Source organism: Medicago sativa, chromosome 3, assembly GCF_051527215.1.
Source record: "Medicago sativa cultivar Bolivia chromosome 3, Bolivia_mono, whole genome shotgun sequence".
NCBI lineage: Eukaryota > Viridiplantae > Streptophyta > Magnoliopsida > Fabales > Fabaceae > Medicago > Medicago sativa.
Window position 1 is genome coordinate 85,132,280 of NC_140751.1, and position 18,715 is coordinate 85,150,994.

Sequence of the window (18,715 nt, forward strand, 5' to 3'; positions counted from 1 at the left end):
TTGCGTTTTTTTTTTTGTGGTGACCGGAGTTTGAACCTCGGACTTTGCATATATTATGCATTGTCCATACCAACTAAGCTAAGCTCACGAGGAAATATTTGTGTTTGTTGTTACAATGATCAAATAATCATACTCTATAATTCAAAACAAATATTTGTATATATGATATTAATGTACATATCGATAATGGATTTTAAATATGTTTAAATCAAAATTGGTAAAAAAAATTGCCCTAATTGATTTACATATCTCCTTTATATTGAACTTCAGTTTTTCAAAAGTATAGAAAAAATTCTAGACCAAAAAGATTTGGCCTATTATAGTTTAGAAAAGAGTTTATGTGCCGAAATTCAAGAACTTAAAATAGGATAATTTAGGTGTCAAACACGATTTAGGTGGTTAAGAAATTTAGGGGGAAATTCTTAATTGTCTTTCATTAATATAGGGGGGAAACATATAGAGTAGGGGAAAAACCATTGACTTTTAATTTTTATTAATAAATATATAGAGTAGGGAAAATTTTCATTTACTCATCAACAAAATAAAAATTAATTCATTTATCTGGTCAATTACATCATATAAATTGTCACCAATTAAAACCATTCATTTAATGAATAATGTACTTGTAGACGTGAGTGCAATATACAACCACCATCTGGTCCCTCATAAAAAAAAAAAAAAAAAAACACCATCTGGTCAATTACAGTTCGTAAAAGACATTGATTTCCATCAATTTTATTTGACACACACACATATATTTTGAGCAACCTAATTTATTAGAAAGGAGTGAAGTACAAAGAGTACTTAACACAGCTCAGGAAAAATACAAGGGGTACTTGCCGGGGTTTGAACCCCGAACTTTGCATATATTATGCATTATCCATACCAACTAAGTTAAGCTCACGAGGACATATTTGCATTTGTTGTTACAATGATCAAATAATCATACTATGTAATTCAAAACAAATATTTATATACATGACATTAATGTGCATATCGATAATGGATTTTAAATATGTTTAAATCAAAATTCATAAAAAAATTGCCCTAATTGATTTACATATCTCCTTTACATTGAACTTCAGTTTTTCAAAACTATAGAAAAATTTCTAGAACAAAAAGATTTGGTCTGTTATAGTTTAGAAAAGAGTTTATGTGCAAAAACTCAAGAACTTAAAATAGAATAACTTAGGTGTCAAACACGATTTAGGTGGTTAAGAAATTTAGGGGGAAATTCTTAATTGTCTTTCATTAATATAGGGGAAACATATAGAGTAGGGGGAAAAACCATTGACTTTTACTTTTTATTAATAAATATATAGAGTAGGGCAAATTTTCATTTACCCATCAACAAAATAAAAAATAATTCATTTATCTGGTCAATTACATCATATGAATTGTCATCAATTAAAACCATTCATTTAATGAATAATATACTTGTAGACATGAGTGCAATGTACAACCACCATCTGGTCCCTCATAAAAAATAAAAAAATACCATCTAGTCAATTACAGTTCGTAAATGACATTGATTTCCTTCAATTTTATTTGACACACACATATATTTTGAGCAACCTAATTTATTAGAAAGGATAGAAATACAAAGAGTACTTAACACAACTTGGGAAAAATACAAGAGGTACTTGCCTTGTGAAAAAATCAAAGTCTAACTTAAGTAAACAAGGAAGAGGGTTTGAGGGTGCTGCCTACCATGCGAAAGCAATATAGGGCATGTATGGTACGAGAGGCAACTTTTTTTTTTTTTTTTTGGATTTTGCAGGTTGTTGTATTTCTTTTAATCATTGACTTACATATCTTTTGGTACAAACATTACAAGGACAGTTTCAGAATTTCATATTAATTAATTTAATATCCTTGTCTTCTTTGACAGTTGACGATAATAACTATAAATATCTACTACATTGTAGAGTGCAATTTGTATATTAGTTTTATATAATAATTTACTATGTGTTAAATAATTTAGTAGAGGTAGGAAAAATAATTCAATGTAATTGGTATATTCAATAATTGAAAAAAAATACTCTATTTAATCATTAATTATTATTATTATTATTATTATTGTTTAATCAAGAAAAAAATTAATGTCTTATATATTAATCATCGAATCGAATAAAAATAAATTCCAGATAGTTAAATAGACGTGGCTAATCAGAAAAAAAATGTGTTAAAAACATTTGTTCATATCATTCGAAATTGTTAAACTTTTTGGTTAACATTGTTTAGAGTATTTTATAAAACAAAAAATGGAATTATTTTATAATGAAATTGTGCATAAATGTGTAGAATATTATAAACATCTATCCAAAAAACATATAATTTTTTAACAAAATATGAACTAAAAATTAATTTTTAACGGCCATAAATGTTAAAAGTAAGAATCTTAGTTGTTGGGAAGATTCTCATAGAAAGGAAGTTGGTCTTAGTTAGATTGTCATAGGTAAGAATCTTAGTTGTTGGGAAGATTCACATAGAACGAAAGTTAGTCTCCGTTAGATTGTCATAGGTAAGAATCTTAGCCATTGGGAAGATTCTCATAGAACAGAAGTTAGTCTTAGTTAGGTTGTCATAAGTAAGAATCTAAGTTGTTAAGAAGACTGTCATAGAACAGAAGTTAGTCTTAGTACAATTGTTGGTCTATAAAAGATTCTCATAGAACATAAAGTAAGTATTACTAAGATTTTCATAGAATGGATAGTCGGTCCTAAGAAATTTTTCATATATCTGAAGTAAGTATTACTAAGATTCTCATAGAATGATCAACCAGTCTTTGAAAGATTCTCGTATAACTGAAGCAAGTATTACTAAGATTCTCATAGAATGGACAATCAGTCTCTGAAAGATTCTCGTACAACTGAAATAAGTATTATTAAGATTCTCATAGAATGGACAGTCAATCTTTCAAAGATTCTCGCATAACTGAAGCAAGTATTACTAAGATTCTCATAGAATGAAAGTTAGTCTTGGTAAGATAATCAAAGATAAGAATCTAAATTCTTAAGAAGATTCCCACATAATGGAAGTCAGTCATAGTAAGATTATCATATATAAGAATCTAAGTTGTTAAGAAGATTCTCCAAGAATGGAAGTTAGTCTAACTAAGATTGTCATAAATAAGAATTTTGGTTCTTAAGAAGATTCTCATAGAACAAAAGAGAGATTTAGTAAGATTATCAAAGATAAGAATCTAAGTTCCTAAGACGGTTCTCATAGAACGGAAGTTAGTCTTAGTAAGATTATCAAACAATCCCTTCAGAAACTCACCCAAACGACAAACAATATCAAACGAAATTCTTAGTTGGAAAAAACTCCAAATCAAAGAAATGGGACACACACAAAAATGATAAAATTTAAAAGGGAAAATAATATAGTCAAAAAACTTGATATCGTTTCTCTTTAAAATTTTATCTTTCATGTATGTGTGTCAATATAAATTTTATTTAGGCTTGTGTCTATGTAAAATTTGCTATATATAAAAACCCATAAAAAAATGAATTAAATTATTAATTATTTGATCGTTATTTAAAACTAGTAATAACAATTAAATACAATAAAAATCCTGAAAAAACAAGTGTGTATGTGTGGTGCGGTTGGTTATGTATGTTGCCTTTATGCCATAGGTCACCAGTTCGAGCCTTGGTTCTCCAAAATCTGTTTATTTGTATTGCCAATTTCTTTTAATAGTCTTCTTCTTCACCCGACTTCTGCGAAACGGGTTTTTTCGACCCGTGATCCGATCCAATCGGATCTCGCACGTTATTCAATGAAATTCAACGATTTTTGCGTAGTTTTGATCGGATTTGAAAGACAAGGAGAAAGCACATACTTATTTTTCAAATCCACAAGCAAATGACAATTATTGTTTTTAAGGTATTTGTCGGAGCCGCCGTACCCGCTGACGTTAACGTATTCTGCCTTTTACCAGCGACTGTATGAATGTTGATTGCATGTATGTATGCTTTCTTCATACCATAAAATGTTCACATCTCATGTATTGAAATCTATGTTCCTGTCCGTATGTATGCTTGCTTCATACCAAAACGTGTATTGGAAATAGGGGTGGGAACAGGCCAGGCCGTCCGACAGGGGCCTATGACCTAGCCTATTTAAAGCCGAGCTCGGTCCAGCTCGTTTATTAACAAGACCAGGCTCAAGCTTTTTATAAAGCCTATTTAATTAAATAGGTCAGACTAAGGCTTATAAAAAAACCTATTAAGCCCGTCGGGCGGGCCTATTAAGCTTTTCATTTATAATATATCTTCAATTATTGATATCGTTAAAGTTTTTTCTCATAAACTCAAGTCTTCATATGATTGGTTATTTAGTAGTAGATATATTCTTGTGATTAGACCTTCGTAAGATTTCATTATTTAGTAGCAGATATATTCATGTGTTTTAGGCCTTTGTAAATTTTGGCCTATTTAGTAGTAGGCTTACATGTGTTGCTAGTCTTTAGTGTAAAATAGGCTTTTAAATAAGCTTTTAGGCTTCATCAGACCTTTAAATAGGTCAGGCCAGGCCTTGAAAATGAGCCTATGACGGGTAATAGGCCAGACTCATACCTATAATTTTTCAAGTAGGCCAGACTTAGGCCTTACAAAGCCCGGCCCGGCCTAGCCTATTTCCACCCCTAATTGGAAACCAAAGGGTATGAGCTTCAGGGGGAAATTCTTAATTGTCTTTCATTAATATAGGGGGGAAACAAATAGAATAGGGGGAAAATCATTGACTTTTACTTTTTATTAATAAATATATAGAGTAGGGGAAATTTTCATTTACCCATCAACAAAATCAAAATAATTTACTTTTTACTAAAAAATATTTTTACTAAATACTTTTAAAATATTATACTTCTTCCCTTTTTATTATTATTTTATTATTATAAAATTATCTGTTTTTATTAAAAATAACAATGGTTTACCACTCGACCCTTTTTGAAGGGTCTATATTTGGACAGACCATTCATTTTTAATGTATCCTTTTTTATCTTATATTAATATATTTTATTTGCTTGTTTAAAAAAAAATGCATATCCTCTTAAATATTTTATGTCCAAAATATATTTTAGCATTGCCGGTCCTTTACTATATAAATAGTTGATTGGTCATTGGTTACCATGCTTCAACTCAACAATATGGTGATATCAATATGTACCCAAGGACTGCCACTTGCAAGGATCCCAATACAGTGCTACGTAAACTCCTCATCCAAAATAACCTTAAGATCCCAAAAGACACACTCAATGCCACCAGAGAAAACAGAAGTGTTCAAGTCACTAGAGAGATGGGCATTGCAAAATGTTCTGCCACTGGTCAAACCAGTTGAGGAGAGCTGGCAACCCCATGACTTATTGCCAAACTCAACACTGTCATCGGATGAGTTCATCGATCAAGTGAAGGCCTTAAGGGATCGAACAAACGAGCTTCCAGACGATTATCTCGTGGCTTTGGCAGGTAGCATGATCACCGAGGAAGCATTACCTACATACCAAACATGGATAAACCAGTTGGATGGGGTTGGGGATGAAACTGGTTCAAGTCTCTCACCATGGGCTATATGGTCACGTTCTTGGACCGCTGAAGAGAATAGACATGGAGATTTACTCAAAACTTATCTCTCTCTGGTCGACTTGATATGCACATGATTGAGAAGACCATTCATTATTTGATTGGAGCTGGCATGGTAATATATGCATCAATGTCACACATACACATGAACACAAGTTTTATACTTACATCACCTTTATTTTATACTTTTAAATCAATTTTTCTCTTGCAACTAACAAAATGTAATATTGACAAAACAATACTTACAACAACAACCAAACTTTATCCCACCAAGCGTTCTATAAAAAAAATTATATGTTTTCTCCAACTCATTGATCTCTAAACCCTTTTTGATAGTTACTCTAGGTCTTCCCCTACCTCTAGTGATTTGACTCTCTTCCATCTAATTTACTCTTCTTATTACAACCTTCTCTCTACATACCCAAACCACGTAAATCTAGTTTCTACCAACTTTTCTATTATAGATGGCAAACCAATAATTAATGTTGCAACTCATTTATATGCTTCTAACTAAATTAATTGATTATTCATGGTGTAGGATTGGGCTACTGAAAACAACCCATACATGGGCTTTGTGTACACATCCTTCCAAGAGCGCGCCACATTTGTGTCACACGGCAACCTAGCTAGGTTGGCTAAAGAGAGAGGTGATCTGGTACTTGCACGCATATGTGGAACCATTGCCGCAGATGAAAAGCGCCATGAAAACGCATATGTGAGAATTGTGGAAAAGCTGCTAGAAGTGGACCCCACAGAGACTATGATGGCCATATCAAATATGATGTGTAACAAGATTACGATGCCCGCACACTTGATGCATGATGGACAAGATCCATACCTCTTCGATCATTTTTCAGCTGTGGGACAACGTATTGGGATGTACACGACCAATGATTACGCTGATATTTTAGAATTTTTGATCGGACGGTGGAAACTGGAGAAGCTTGATGGTTTGACAAGTGAGGGACAACGTGCACAAGAGTTTGTGTGTGAACTTGCACCTAGAATAAGGAGAATACAGGCACGTCTTGATGAGCGAACAAGCAAGATCGATGAGCGAACAAGCAAGATCAACCACAAATTCACTTGGATCTTCAATAAAGAAGTGTCATTGTGAAGATTTACTGCCTTCCCTGAATGATTGTTGTGATTGATAGCAGAATTAAGTAAGTTATAGTAAATGCAGCTTTTTTTTTTAGAACAATAAATGTAGCAAATGGTATTATTTTTTAGCCAATAACATAACTGTTGATGTTATGTCGGCTAGTGTCCTGCTGGTGGATCACTCTAAAACTAAACATTACCTTATTACAAATCAATCCTTATACAAAATATTAATTATTTTAATTTATTAACTTATTTTATTTAAAATTAAATTATTTATTAATTATGCTCAAATTATCATTTTTAATCATCCTCTTTCTTCTTCATCTGCAAAAGGGGATTTTGCTAACTTAAATTATTGCATTACTGTATCCGTACTACAACTTTAATCAAGGAAATATGTTAATAAAAACCAAAAGGGTCTTGTTTGAATTCATAAATGAATCATTTTGATACATGCTCTTCAATTTTCGTCGTTGAATCATTACTATATCCTCGTTGAATTCTTAATCAAGGAAATATGTTAATAAATGAATCATTCACGAGGTTCCTTATTTTACAAAAAAGGGAAACCAATCTCTATCGATTTGATTAAGCAAGAAGGTTTTAGGGTTTGAGAATGTGAAAGGTATGGTTGGTGTTGGAGCAGATGAATTTTGGAGAGAAAGGGATGAACAAAATTGATCTGATGAAGATGATGAGATTTTGGAAGGAAAGGAACTGATGAAGATGAACAGATTCAGACTTCTGCAAATGAAAGGGATTCGAAAGGAACATATTCTGTTTTAGATGCATAAACTTTATGATTTACAAAATAAAATATAATAAAAATACAAATGTTTAATTTTGATTTAATCCGGGACTTAATTGCAACAAGGATATAATGACACCTTATGGGCAAATGTGCAATACACTATATAATCTGACACGTGGCATGGATTAAATACACAATGCTCAATGATTGGTCATAGGGTTAACTTCACCAGAAAAATCATTCTCATAACTTCACCATAAAATTTTCCATTATAAATAGGCAAAACTGCATATGTGGGATCTGGTTGGAAGCAGCAGAGCATTCTCAAGGCGATTCAGTGTGATGTGGTTTGCGTACGTGTGTGTGGAGCATATGGAAGACAAGAAACGAAAACATTTTCCGCTATGCTGGAGATTCAACTAGACAATATGTTGGAGTTTGTGAAGGTGACTTCATGGAAGTGGCTGAGGATTAAGTCAATTAGTATCTATTATTACATCGCCTTTTGGTTGTGTTCTGCGCATCAATCGCGTGTCAAAGCGATTTAGGAGTATTGTGCATCATTTTATTTATGTGTAGTGCTTTCTTTTCTTTGTTTTTGATTGTTTTGGTATTGCTGGCTGAAGAGAAAAAGGTGTCTTTCTAGAGTTGATTGATTTTCAAATTGATTATTATATGGATCTTATTTATGGCAAGGGTGCTTCTGTTTACGTTGGTTAGAGATAGTGGATTGTTTCTTTTCTTTTTCTGCATGTGTTGTGGTTGTTTTGGCTTATTTTTCAGTGTGGTTCTTGCAAATCGAGTGCATGTTAGTCAATCTTTTTTGAAGCTGGAGTTATCTTGTATATGTGGCTTCATTATTTTTAAGGTGATTCTGCTTTTTTCATCACAAAGCAATAAAAGGACTAACTAAACTCCTAATAGGTTCCTTAAAACATCTCTAAGAAACCTAACAAATTTTGTTACTTTTCAGAAAATAATTTCTGTTTTACTTATAATGTCCTTAACTATTTATAATCTCTCTTCATCTTCTTTTATTCTTCAATAATAAATAGGCTTAATAGCAGTTTTGGCCCCCTAAATATTAGGAAGTTACGATTTTGGCCCCTAACAAAATAAAATACAATTCAGCCCCCTAAGTACTGCCCCTTTTGCAATTTTGGCGCCAGAGGCCAATTTTGACCAAGTCAATGCTGACGTAGACGCCACGTGTGTAATTTTTTTATTTTTTATTTTTTTAATTTAAAAAATAAAAATAAAAAAAATTACAAGTCACGTAACAGGAAAGGGAAGAAGATGCTCGTCGGAGACGAAGAGGAGAAAATAAATTGGGATTTTTAATTTGGGATTAGGGTTATTTTAGGCATTTCACATCTTTAGCATTATTTTATGAAGATCATGAACAAGAAGAAGAAGGTGGAGATATAACGGTCCCTTTTATGATAAATAGATCGAATGGTTAAAATTAACAAAATTATTAAGGTCTTTGATAGACCACTTTAAGGTAGGTCCACCATAGACATTTGGAGTGAAAGTTAACGGTCGGGATTTATTTTGCAAACTAGGGTAGAGCATCGGTCGGGTTCGGGCGGGTTCGGGCCTGAACTCGGCAAGATGTATGAAACCGAGCATCCAATTTAAAGACCCAATTCCGCCCATAAATTAATACGGTTTGTGCGGTTTTCGGTTTGGACGGGTCTCGGCTTGATCGGGTGGGTTCATTCGGTTATTTCTCCAATATTTTTTTATTCATCTCAAATTTATCTGGCTATTTTTTAACAAGACTTTCATCAATAAATTAACAAGAAAAAGGCCATAGATCAGAGTATCATAGCAATCATTAAAATATCACGTTATAAACAATTTAACAAGAAAAAGGCCAAAGATCGGTTATCATTGTTTTTCTTGTTCCCAATATCACGTGTTCATAATTAAAATATTGCACATTGGACTTGGACAGATCTGGATCTATGAGTAGATCATGGCTAAATCTTAAGAAAAGTTTTCATGTTTAAGTGGATCTACATAGTAAATCAACACAAGATGCTTGCATGTAGGAGGTGCTCTCACATAATAGGAATACAAAAATAAAAGGAGAGATCTATGTTAATGCAATCGCAAAAGAGATAGAGGAAGACAGAGATGAAATTCAAATTTAAAGAAATAGAAGAAAAATGTTGAATTGGGAGAAAAGAGGCGTATATGGATATGTATAATGGATTGGGTTTTGTGGAGTAAATTTTGTTTAGGTCAGTCAGGTTCGGTTTACACGGTTTTGGATTTGTAAAAACCGGACTCCACCGTCTAAACCCACACAGACCCTATTTTTTAGTCTTTCTTCACCCGAGATCCATTTTAACCCGCCCGGTGGACCCGCGGGTGACTCGGATATATCGGTTGGTGGACGGGTTCGGATTTTGTGCTCACCCCTATGGCAAACAAAGGAAAATCTGAGGGACCAAAACGGGAGTTTTATTAATTGTGGGACGAAAATGAAAACTTGAAATTATTTACGGAACCATTGAATTAAATAAACCAAAATAAAAACTTAGACCGTAAACAAACAAAGGGATCTTTTAGTGCAAGATAGTTAATCTCTATGACTCTATCATATATATTATATATAAATCCTCACACAGCACACCACAAAAACAAACATATCAAACATACAATTTTATAAAGAAAGCCACCTCACCACACTCCTTTTACATATTGATCACCAAATCAACATATAGCTAGTAGCCTAGTACTCATGCTGTTATTTATATGGTAATTAAAGAAAGAGAAATGATATTTGTACAACCACTTTATGACAACTTTTTGACAACCTTCTCTCTCATACTCACATTATACTATTATTCTCTCTCTTCCTTTTTCTCTCTACATTGTTTTTTACCAATGAAAAGAGAGAGAAAAGAAGTTGTCACAAGAGTTGTCTCAAATGGATGTTCAAATATCACAATCATACCACTACAGCTAATTGACCATTAATTAACTAATTAACTACTGTAGTCAAGTCACATTGCTAGAGGACTAAACTGCATAGATGGAAACCTTCATCCCAGATTGGCAGTGACCAGGATAGCTGCATATGAAGTAGTTTTGTCCTCTTGATAGCCTGATTTGGTCATTCCCTGAACTGAACACTTTAGCACCTCCCGGTGTCTTACAGTTGTTGTATCCACTTTTGTCCACGGCAACCACATTGTGTGTGGTTGAATCATAGTTGAAGCCTGCAACAATCAATTACCATATGCACATATAATTAAAGTTACAACTTGATTTCTTCCAAAACAATTTTGTAAAATTGAGAAATATAGTTTTGGTCTCATCAAATATCCCAATTGTACGGTAATTAAATTAATTTATATCAGTATGTATGACAAATTAAATTTAAACTTACTGAGCACATCACCAGCTTTAAACTTTTTTCCATTAGGCCAAGTATCAGTTTTGTATGTCCATCCCCCAGGTCCTCCAACGGTGTAAGATGCTGCATTAGCACTTTCAGCCAGAAACAAAAGGCACAGCAGTGAAATTACAGTGACCATGTTCATAGATGCACTGCCTCTTCCCTCAGTCATATTCTCACTATTTCTCTTGGTATAAACTATAGATGCCTATAGCAATTCTAGTGAGATGGTTGAGTTGGTTTGCAAGGTTGAGACTTATCCCTTTATATAATGGAATTGATGAATCTGTTGAGCTATGGGGCCAAAAGTGTTTTAATATTGTGTAGATTGAATATTGTGGATCTCACAAGCTATGGGGTCAATCATTCAATAGTTTTTTTGTTTTTTTAAGTTGGATGCTACTCACTAGCTAGGTACCGACATTACCATCCTCTCCCTTTTTTTTCTTTTAACTATTCAATTTTTACTGCACTTTGAGCTGTGGTGCTTCAATAAATAACCCTTTAACATTTCACATATTTTATTCTAATTTTGTGGTGGAGAATTTTTTTTACAACAGGTGGGGGAATCACTTGTACCCCAAAGCAGCGTGAATTTAGGGGGCAGAAGATTGAGGCCTGGAGCTTTAAGGCTTGTAATGATTAAAGCAATTACTCCACTAAGAATGCCAATCATGAGTGTTTAACTTTGAGAGAGTTGCTCTTTAGGCGCCTCTAATTGCTCTAAAAATGCAATTACCGTTGGTTGAGCGGCATTGTTCGTCACTTTTTAGATCAGTCTAATTGTGATTTAAATCAGTGTTTCTAGTTTAAAAAGTCTCTTGAACGATAGTTAACTGTTGTTGAGAGTATTTTCATCAATTCAAAGTACATGAAAATAAATAGTGGATGCCTAAAGAGCAACTTTCTAACTTTGCTTAAAGTTTATGTTGCCCACCCCTGAAGCTTGGTTGGACACCACTCTACACTTGAACCAACTATTGGCACCCCCCATATTTTTTAATAGACACGTTTCTTATTTATTTTAAATGTCATTACGCTTTTACCCTTAACAGGCTTCGCTCTACTAATTTCTTTTTTTTAGAGGCACGATACATTAATTTGTATTCAATTGACGAATCGAAGCGATAATACCTGAATTTCATTGGATCGTGGCAGCAAAGTCACTCTGTCATGGCAGCAAAGTCACTTTGTCACGACAGCAAAGTCACTTTGTCACTTACAATACCCATTAATTCCTCTTTTCTTCCTTCATGAAAAAATGAAGAAAAAAAATACAAAATCCACCATTAGTAGCTTTCATAAAGTTACAGTTTGTAGCTTTCAAAAAGTTGCAGTGAAACAACTTTGAAACGCAAAATGTGAAAACTAAATGCATATTCAAATATAGGTATCGTCGTCCAGATAAAAAGAGGTTGATTAAAAAAGTTTAATGCTCTATTACATTTTGTTTGGTAAAAATATTGATAAAGAGCCAAATTTTAGATATCATGTTCATTTGTTTTAACTTTTCTTTATGAAAATAAAGAGTTGGACACATGCTTAATTTGGAACCCTAATTGATCATTCGATGAACAACATTGACTGAAAGGTAGGGTACCTTTCCCTCATGAAAAGCAGGGAATCCGAATCAGGGGTACACATGTTGGGTATGTTGATGTGCGGTTGGGGAACCTTAGCACAAGCAATAGATTCCTGCATAAATGAAGCATATGGCTACATTTTAACCCAAGATTCCTAAGTCGGCAAGGTGAGGACTTACAACTATGATTAGTAGGTGCTTTTTTACAAATTAATAACTAGTTATTCACGATTTAAGTTTGAATTTACATTTTTTTTTATGGTCGGAGTTCGAACCTCAGACCTTGTATATTTTATGCATTGTCCATACGGTCCTCGTTTGAATTTACATATGAATAAGTGTATTAATTTCTTGTGTAAATGTGGTGAATTGGTCTAGTTTAGGATCAAGTGAATAATGATTTTCTTTCCTACTTTGGGTTTAGTTGATGCTAATTTTAATTAAATTCAATTTATTAATCTATAAAGGTTGCTAATGAATTTGAAGTTGAAACAAGCAAGTGTTGAACAAAATCTATGTCAAAAATGCTGTAGCATCTATAGCAGAGTGAATATATGAAGGGTGCTAGATAGAAATTTTCTCCCCTATTTGGAAGTGGTTCCATATCTTCATCGGGTTTTTTTTATAAGAAATAAATACTTTAATTCATCAAGACTAAGAAAACATCTTGAAAATATTTGATTTCATTTAATACTCCTTTAAATTTAAATTTATTCCATGAAAAATTTAAATTGCATCCAAAATATATAATACATATTCCTCTCAAAAAATATATTGTAACTATTATTGTTTAATAGTTTCTTTGACTAGCACAAAAAAATAGTTTATTTCATTACAAATTTAATTAAATAGTTTTTTCTCTAAAGTGTAGTTTGTTCTTTTGTTTTCTCTCTTTTTTGTTTTGATTAGCATTGTAAAAAAAAAAATCAACATTTTTCGGACTTTAATTAAATAGATCACATCTTCAATTTATTCAATACACTTCATATGTATGACCTTTTTCACACTTCTTTCATCCTACCTCATTTTGTATTTTATTGACATATGTCCAAACTGACAGTTATGAGGTCATTGTTTGATTCCAGTGACTATTTTACGTCAGGATATACTTTTATTTGGGTTTAGAATAGAATCACGTGTATAAGTAGTAGTTGAAAGTCGCCATAAATTGATCCTTCACTCAAGCATGAATTATTTACATGTGTATATATATTAAAATTAAGAGAAAATAAAACGTGAAATGCCATCTATAAAATTGTTCTACAAACAATATTCATTTGCATATCATGTTAAATAAATCACTTAAGGTCAATTTAAGGTCATGAAGAGTTGTGATTTCAAACATGATGCTGCAAATTGAAGAGTTGTGATTAGATGTCAATCTAAAATAACTTTACATTGATATTGCATATATATTCATCTCTAAAATAAAATAAAATTCATAGTAGTGGTTTGTTTATTATTCACTTGGTATTTTGTTTATCGTTTGAATGGTAAATATAATAATATAAATAAACATAGTGTAAGGTACGCTAATTCGATAAAGATCAGTTTATTTGTTCGAGATTATTTTTTGGTTACTTGAAAAAAAGAGTAAGAAAAAACTACATCTTTAAAAAGGAAACACCTAACGCCTCACCTAAAAGGGCAGAGTTTAATACAAAGTAAGGATCATGTAAAGTATTTTGTTCCCGTTTTGACAAAAACAAATTGCACACACGTTGTCTTCTCGAAAAATATGATAAATAAAGATCACCCACTCCTTCAACATGAATGCCCTAATGTGCTCCAAAAGATTGGCATAATGGTGAAAATGCTAGATCTCACACTATGAGCTAAGTCTGCCACTTGCAAAGAGTCTCATAATTGATACGTATAATATATTAGTATGATAATATCCTTTGAGAACAAGAAACATAAAACACATGGGTAAGAAAGAAAAATTGTGTTGTCTCAATGTAACAACAAACACACAATTTAATCCCTCCACGTCCATGATAACCTAGCAATAATTACCGTGGATACATATCCACATCCACATTAAAAAATTCTCAAGTCTCTAACTCGTAAGCCACATTTCTCTTTTGCTTACAAACATCCTCCCATTTGATCATGGATATTTTGTTGCCAACTTTTAAGCGTCCCTGATGAAAGCGAGTTTGGAGTTGTGTAATTTGCTTCCAAACCTTTACGGATGTGTTCAAAAAGGAGAGATGAAAGATCGAGATGCTATTTAGATTCGAGTTTAGGTTGACAACTCTTCCTTTGAGGTTGACATACTTATTACTCCAACTCCAAATCTACCGCAAATTGACGCTAGAAGAAGCCTCAGGTAGAAACTTTGTGCATGTTGGCCCCACAAGAAGGTCAATATACTTAATAGAGTCTTACTATATATTGTTAAATCTAAATCAATTATAAATTATTTTCAAAACGAATATAACTGTGTGTTAGTTTTTTTAACTATATATAATTGTAAATCATATATTAGTTAAATAAACTATTTTTTACTAAAGTAAATATATAAAAATAGAAAGTGTATATATTAGTTAGGTCGTAAAAAATTGATAGTTTTGAATGCTAGCTCAAACAATCCGCGTACACGTTATATATATAGTCTATACTAAAAGAAGCATCTACAACTTTTTAAACAACAAAAGAAGAATTACAGTAATAGAACAATGAATACAAATGATACTCCCAAGTTAAATGCAAACACACAATATAAGGAAGCATCTATAATTTATTATCTTCTAGTTTTATAAAATTAACCTTAATTGTTTTCCAATATGAGATTGTACATCAAAACAAAGCATCAATCAAATCTCATGTACTCTTGTGCATGGATTATGTTCATAATTAAGAAGTTATAGCTACAACAACAAGCTAGTCTACAACCATGCAATGGTAATAAATACTACTATCACATGAAAGACAGCTATATCTGCAACCACTTTTGTTCTTAATTGGTGAAATCATAAAGGATCAAAGTTGCTATATATTACACAGAAACAAGAAATTTCAATGAATGTCTGCAAATTTTCAATATACCTTACTTATTCATAGAGAATGATCCAAGCCACACGCTCGCACCAAATGTGTTCCTCACACTACCCTTCATTTGATCCACACTGAAAGCTTTATTCCTCAGAAACTAAACAAAAACAAAAAATTTAACAAAAAAAGCTGTAAAATTTTCACTCTATTCCTAATTAATTAACCTTAGAAAATTAATGAGGCAGCATCAGCTTCCTTATATCTGAATTGAAAGGCCTCATGCTCATGCAGATGAACTAAATTTTCTATTTGCTAACTAGAAAACTACACTATAGAGTATATATAGATATGAATTACATGAAGTTAAATATACTTCATGAGTTTAATTATTAATTATGATGAAGAGACACCAACACCAAGAAAATCAATGAAAGGAACTTCTTTGTGCTGCTCAATTTCGACCTCATCGCGATCTTGCTCTTTCTCCGTGGAAGACTTTAAGTTTGTGATTAATGTTGATGAGTTATCACATAAACTACTCACCAAATCCTTCTTTATCCTTCCATCATCAGAAGAATTTAAAAAACCAAAAACATTTGGAGCAACCCTCTTGTAATTTGGAAGTGATGAGAATGCTTGATTTGGACAAATTCTGTAGAGAAATGATCTATCTGAGCCTTTATAAATATTAGATCCTTTTCTTGTGATGCAATTTTCAGGTAAAATAGTAGTAGCAGTAGTAGTGTTTGTTGTTGTTGTTGACATAGAAGCAAAATTCCAAGAGGCAAGAGAACTAGAAGGTGTATTATCATAGAATCTTCCATTCTCATATCCTATTCTCGTTGTGTAAGGGAAATTAAGTATAGAGGAGTTAGAAAAAACTTCTTGAAAACTTCTCTTGCCACATAACTTGGATTGTTCCCTTTGTTTTCTAGCCATTATAACATGCCAATGATTCTTCACAGCATTATCAGTTCTACCAGGGAAAAGTCTTGCTATTAGTGCCCATTTGTTCCCGTGAATCCGATGAGCCGCAAGTAGTCTCTCTTCTTCCTCTTCTGTGAAAGGTCTTCTGTTAATTCTTGGATCTAGCTGATTGAACCACCTCAACCTACAACTTTTCCCTGCCAATTAAAAGGAAAAAAAAAATTTACTTATTGCTTAATTTTTTATTTATTTTATATACAACAGTACATGAGATAATTAATAGATGGAAACAATATATACTAGTTTCTTACCAATTAAAATTTTATTGGTTGAGTACAAGATGAGTTTAAGAGATCATAACAATTTTTTTTTTTTTTTAAGCAAGATATTCCAATAGAGAAAACCAAAATAACCAAAAATTCCAAACTCAACAAGCAAATGTAAAAGATGTCTAAGTAATCGCCACAAAACAGTAACCAATCCAAGAACAACAGAAACTTGAATTAAACTACAAAAAGATATGCTTATTTTGAGCATCATCATCTATTCTTCAGTTACCACCGATCCCTTCTCACTAACATAAACACCATCAAGAAACTTCCTGATATCCTTCTTCTTAACATGGCATTTCTGGTTAATAAGAGCACATGTCTATGTTTGCAGTACTCTCCCAATTTCACTATGAATTTGAAAATTAAACAAGGAGGCTAATAAATCATCAATTAATAATAAAGCTTGAATTAATATTACATAATACATACCTGATCTTCCTTGGAGTTTTTCAGCAATTGAATTCCAATTCTGGGCACCATATTGTTCAACAAGTTGACGAAGTTTTTCATCTTCAGCGGGTCGCCAGTGACCACGTGGACAACTCTTGGTATCTTCGGCTGCAGAAGAAGAATCCTCCATGTGTGGTAGTTGCAGAGGCTGATGAGGATGCTATAGATACTGTTTATAGAATTATGGTGCAACCTTAACAAAAGTCTTGAGCATCAAGCATGGGAGAGAGAAGTCTTGAAGAATATATATAAGAAAGTGAAGGGAGAGGGGTTGGTTTAGGGTTGTGGATGAGAAGTCACTTTTGTTGTCTTCACAAGACAATTGTGCCCTATTTATGTGGATAGAAGACCCGTTCGTTTTCAAACCGTACCCAATCAATTATTATACAAATTACCATAGTACCACGTTAATATAATCAACTCCAATTGTTTGTTACCGTATGCTTTTACTAAAGGGACATCTCTCCTTGATCCTAGACTGATTCATTTCGCACATCAGATAATTGTGACCTTAGTAAACTATTGAAGCAGTTTCTAAGCAAATATCGGCAAAGTTGTTGGAGAGTTTAAGTCCTAACTTATAATTTCATTATTATTATCATCATCCAAATTTGTATATTTTATCTTAATATAATTTTTAGCTAATATATATAACTCCAATAATGTAATTGATATTGATATTCAAACCAAAAGAAGTATAAAATCAAGTAATTGACATATATATTTTATTAACTATCTTAATTTTTTTAAAGGATCTTAATATTAATATAATTTGTACAAAAAACGATATAATTGGAATTATATTCAGCTGTTCATGAGCAAATATGCAATCAATTAATTTTCCATGAATTGAACTTTGCTTGTTTAGGCTCATCCATCTTTTATCTTAATGAACTCATGTAGTAGATGAAAATCAACGAATCGTATCTTCATTAATCAATGCAAGAGATAGCTTGCAAAACCCAAAGTCATCATGCCCTTAAATGGAAACGTGGCAGTAACAAATTTGGTGAGCTACGTACGGACACATATACTTATAATATTGTCAGCAAGCTTAAGAAGAATTTGCTCACAATTTTCATCACCTCTCGTTAAAACTATTGAGGTTGGATTGGCGTATCATATTCTTAAGATTCTTGAGCATGTATATATGTTTTTCGGCACAATTATCTTATGAGTTAGCTCTTAGGAGTGAGGTTTAAACTCATTTTAACATGCAAATAGTAACCAACCGAACCCGAAATACAACATAGAAAGATGACATTAGTCGTTTCAAATACAAATTGTCATCTTGTAACACTAATTGAAAAAAATTAAACTTGTGACATAAATTTAGAAAATGTGAAATCTGTCAGAAATTCTATCGATAAATTTTGTGAAAAGGAAATAAGAGTTTTTTTTTTTTTTTTTACCTGAACTAATTTGAATTTTTTTAGGTGAAACCTTTAATATCATAAAGTTTTCTTGCGTATATGATAATACCAACTTCCACTCATTTAACGATTTTGTCCAAAAAAATTTAAAAAATTCCACTCATTTAACGATAAATCACTTTTTCATATAATTAATTAT

General features: G+C 32.3%; 3 protein-coding genes across 3 annotated transcripts; 1 reads left to right on the forward strand and 2 right to left on the reverse strand.

The window, feature by feature from the left end:
* Positions 1-5,135: 5,135 nt before the first annotated feature.
* LOC146941222 (stearoyl-[acyl-carrier-protein] 9-desaturase 6, chloroplastic-like) lies at positions 5,136-6,793 on the forward strand. Its single transcript, XM_085754993.1, has 2 exons — positions 5,136-5,700; positions 6,124-6,793. Exons 1-2 carry the CDS (start codon positions 5,653-5,655, stop codon positions 6,700-6,702), a joined length of 627 nt encoding a protein of 208 aa, XP_085611119.1. The 5' UTR covers positions 5,136-5,652; the 3' UTR covers positions 6,703-6,793.
* A 3,224-nt stretch (positions 6,794-10,017) lies between these two features.
* On the reverse strand, positions 10,018-11,186 carry LOC146941223 (basic blue protein-like). The gene is made up of 3 exons (XM_085754992.1): positions 10,847-11,186; positions 10,404-10,676; positions 10,018-10,223 (listed from the first exon to the last, which is right to left on the reverse strand). Exons 1-2 carry the CDS (start codon positions 11,025-11,027, stop codon positions 10,477-10,479), a joined length of 381 nt encoding a protein of 126 aa, XP_085611118.1. The 5' UTR covers positions 11,028-11,186; the 3' UTR covers positions 10,018-10,223; positions 10,404-10,476.
* A 4,008-nt stretch (positions 11,187-15,194) lies between these two features.
* On the reverse strand, positions 15,195-17,636 carry LOC146941224 (uncharacterized). Its single transcript, XM_085754994.1, has 2 exons — positions 17,123-17,636; positions 15,195-16,558 (listed from the first exon to the last, which is right to left on the reverse strand). The coding sequence occupies exons 1-2, from the start codon at positions 17,271-17,273 to the stop codon at positions 15,828-15,830; spliced, it is 882 nt and encodes a 293-aa protein (XP_085611120.1). The 5' UTR covers positions 17,274-17,636; the 3' UTR covers positions 15,195-15,827.
* Between the last annotated feature and the right edge of the window lie 1,079 nt (positions 17,637-18,715).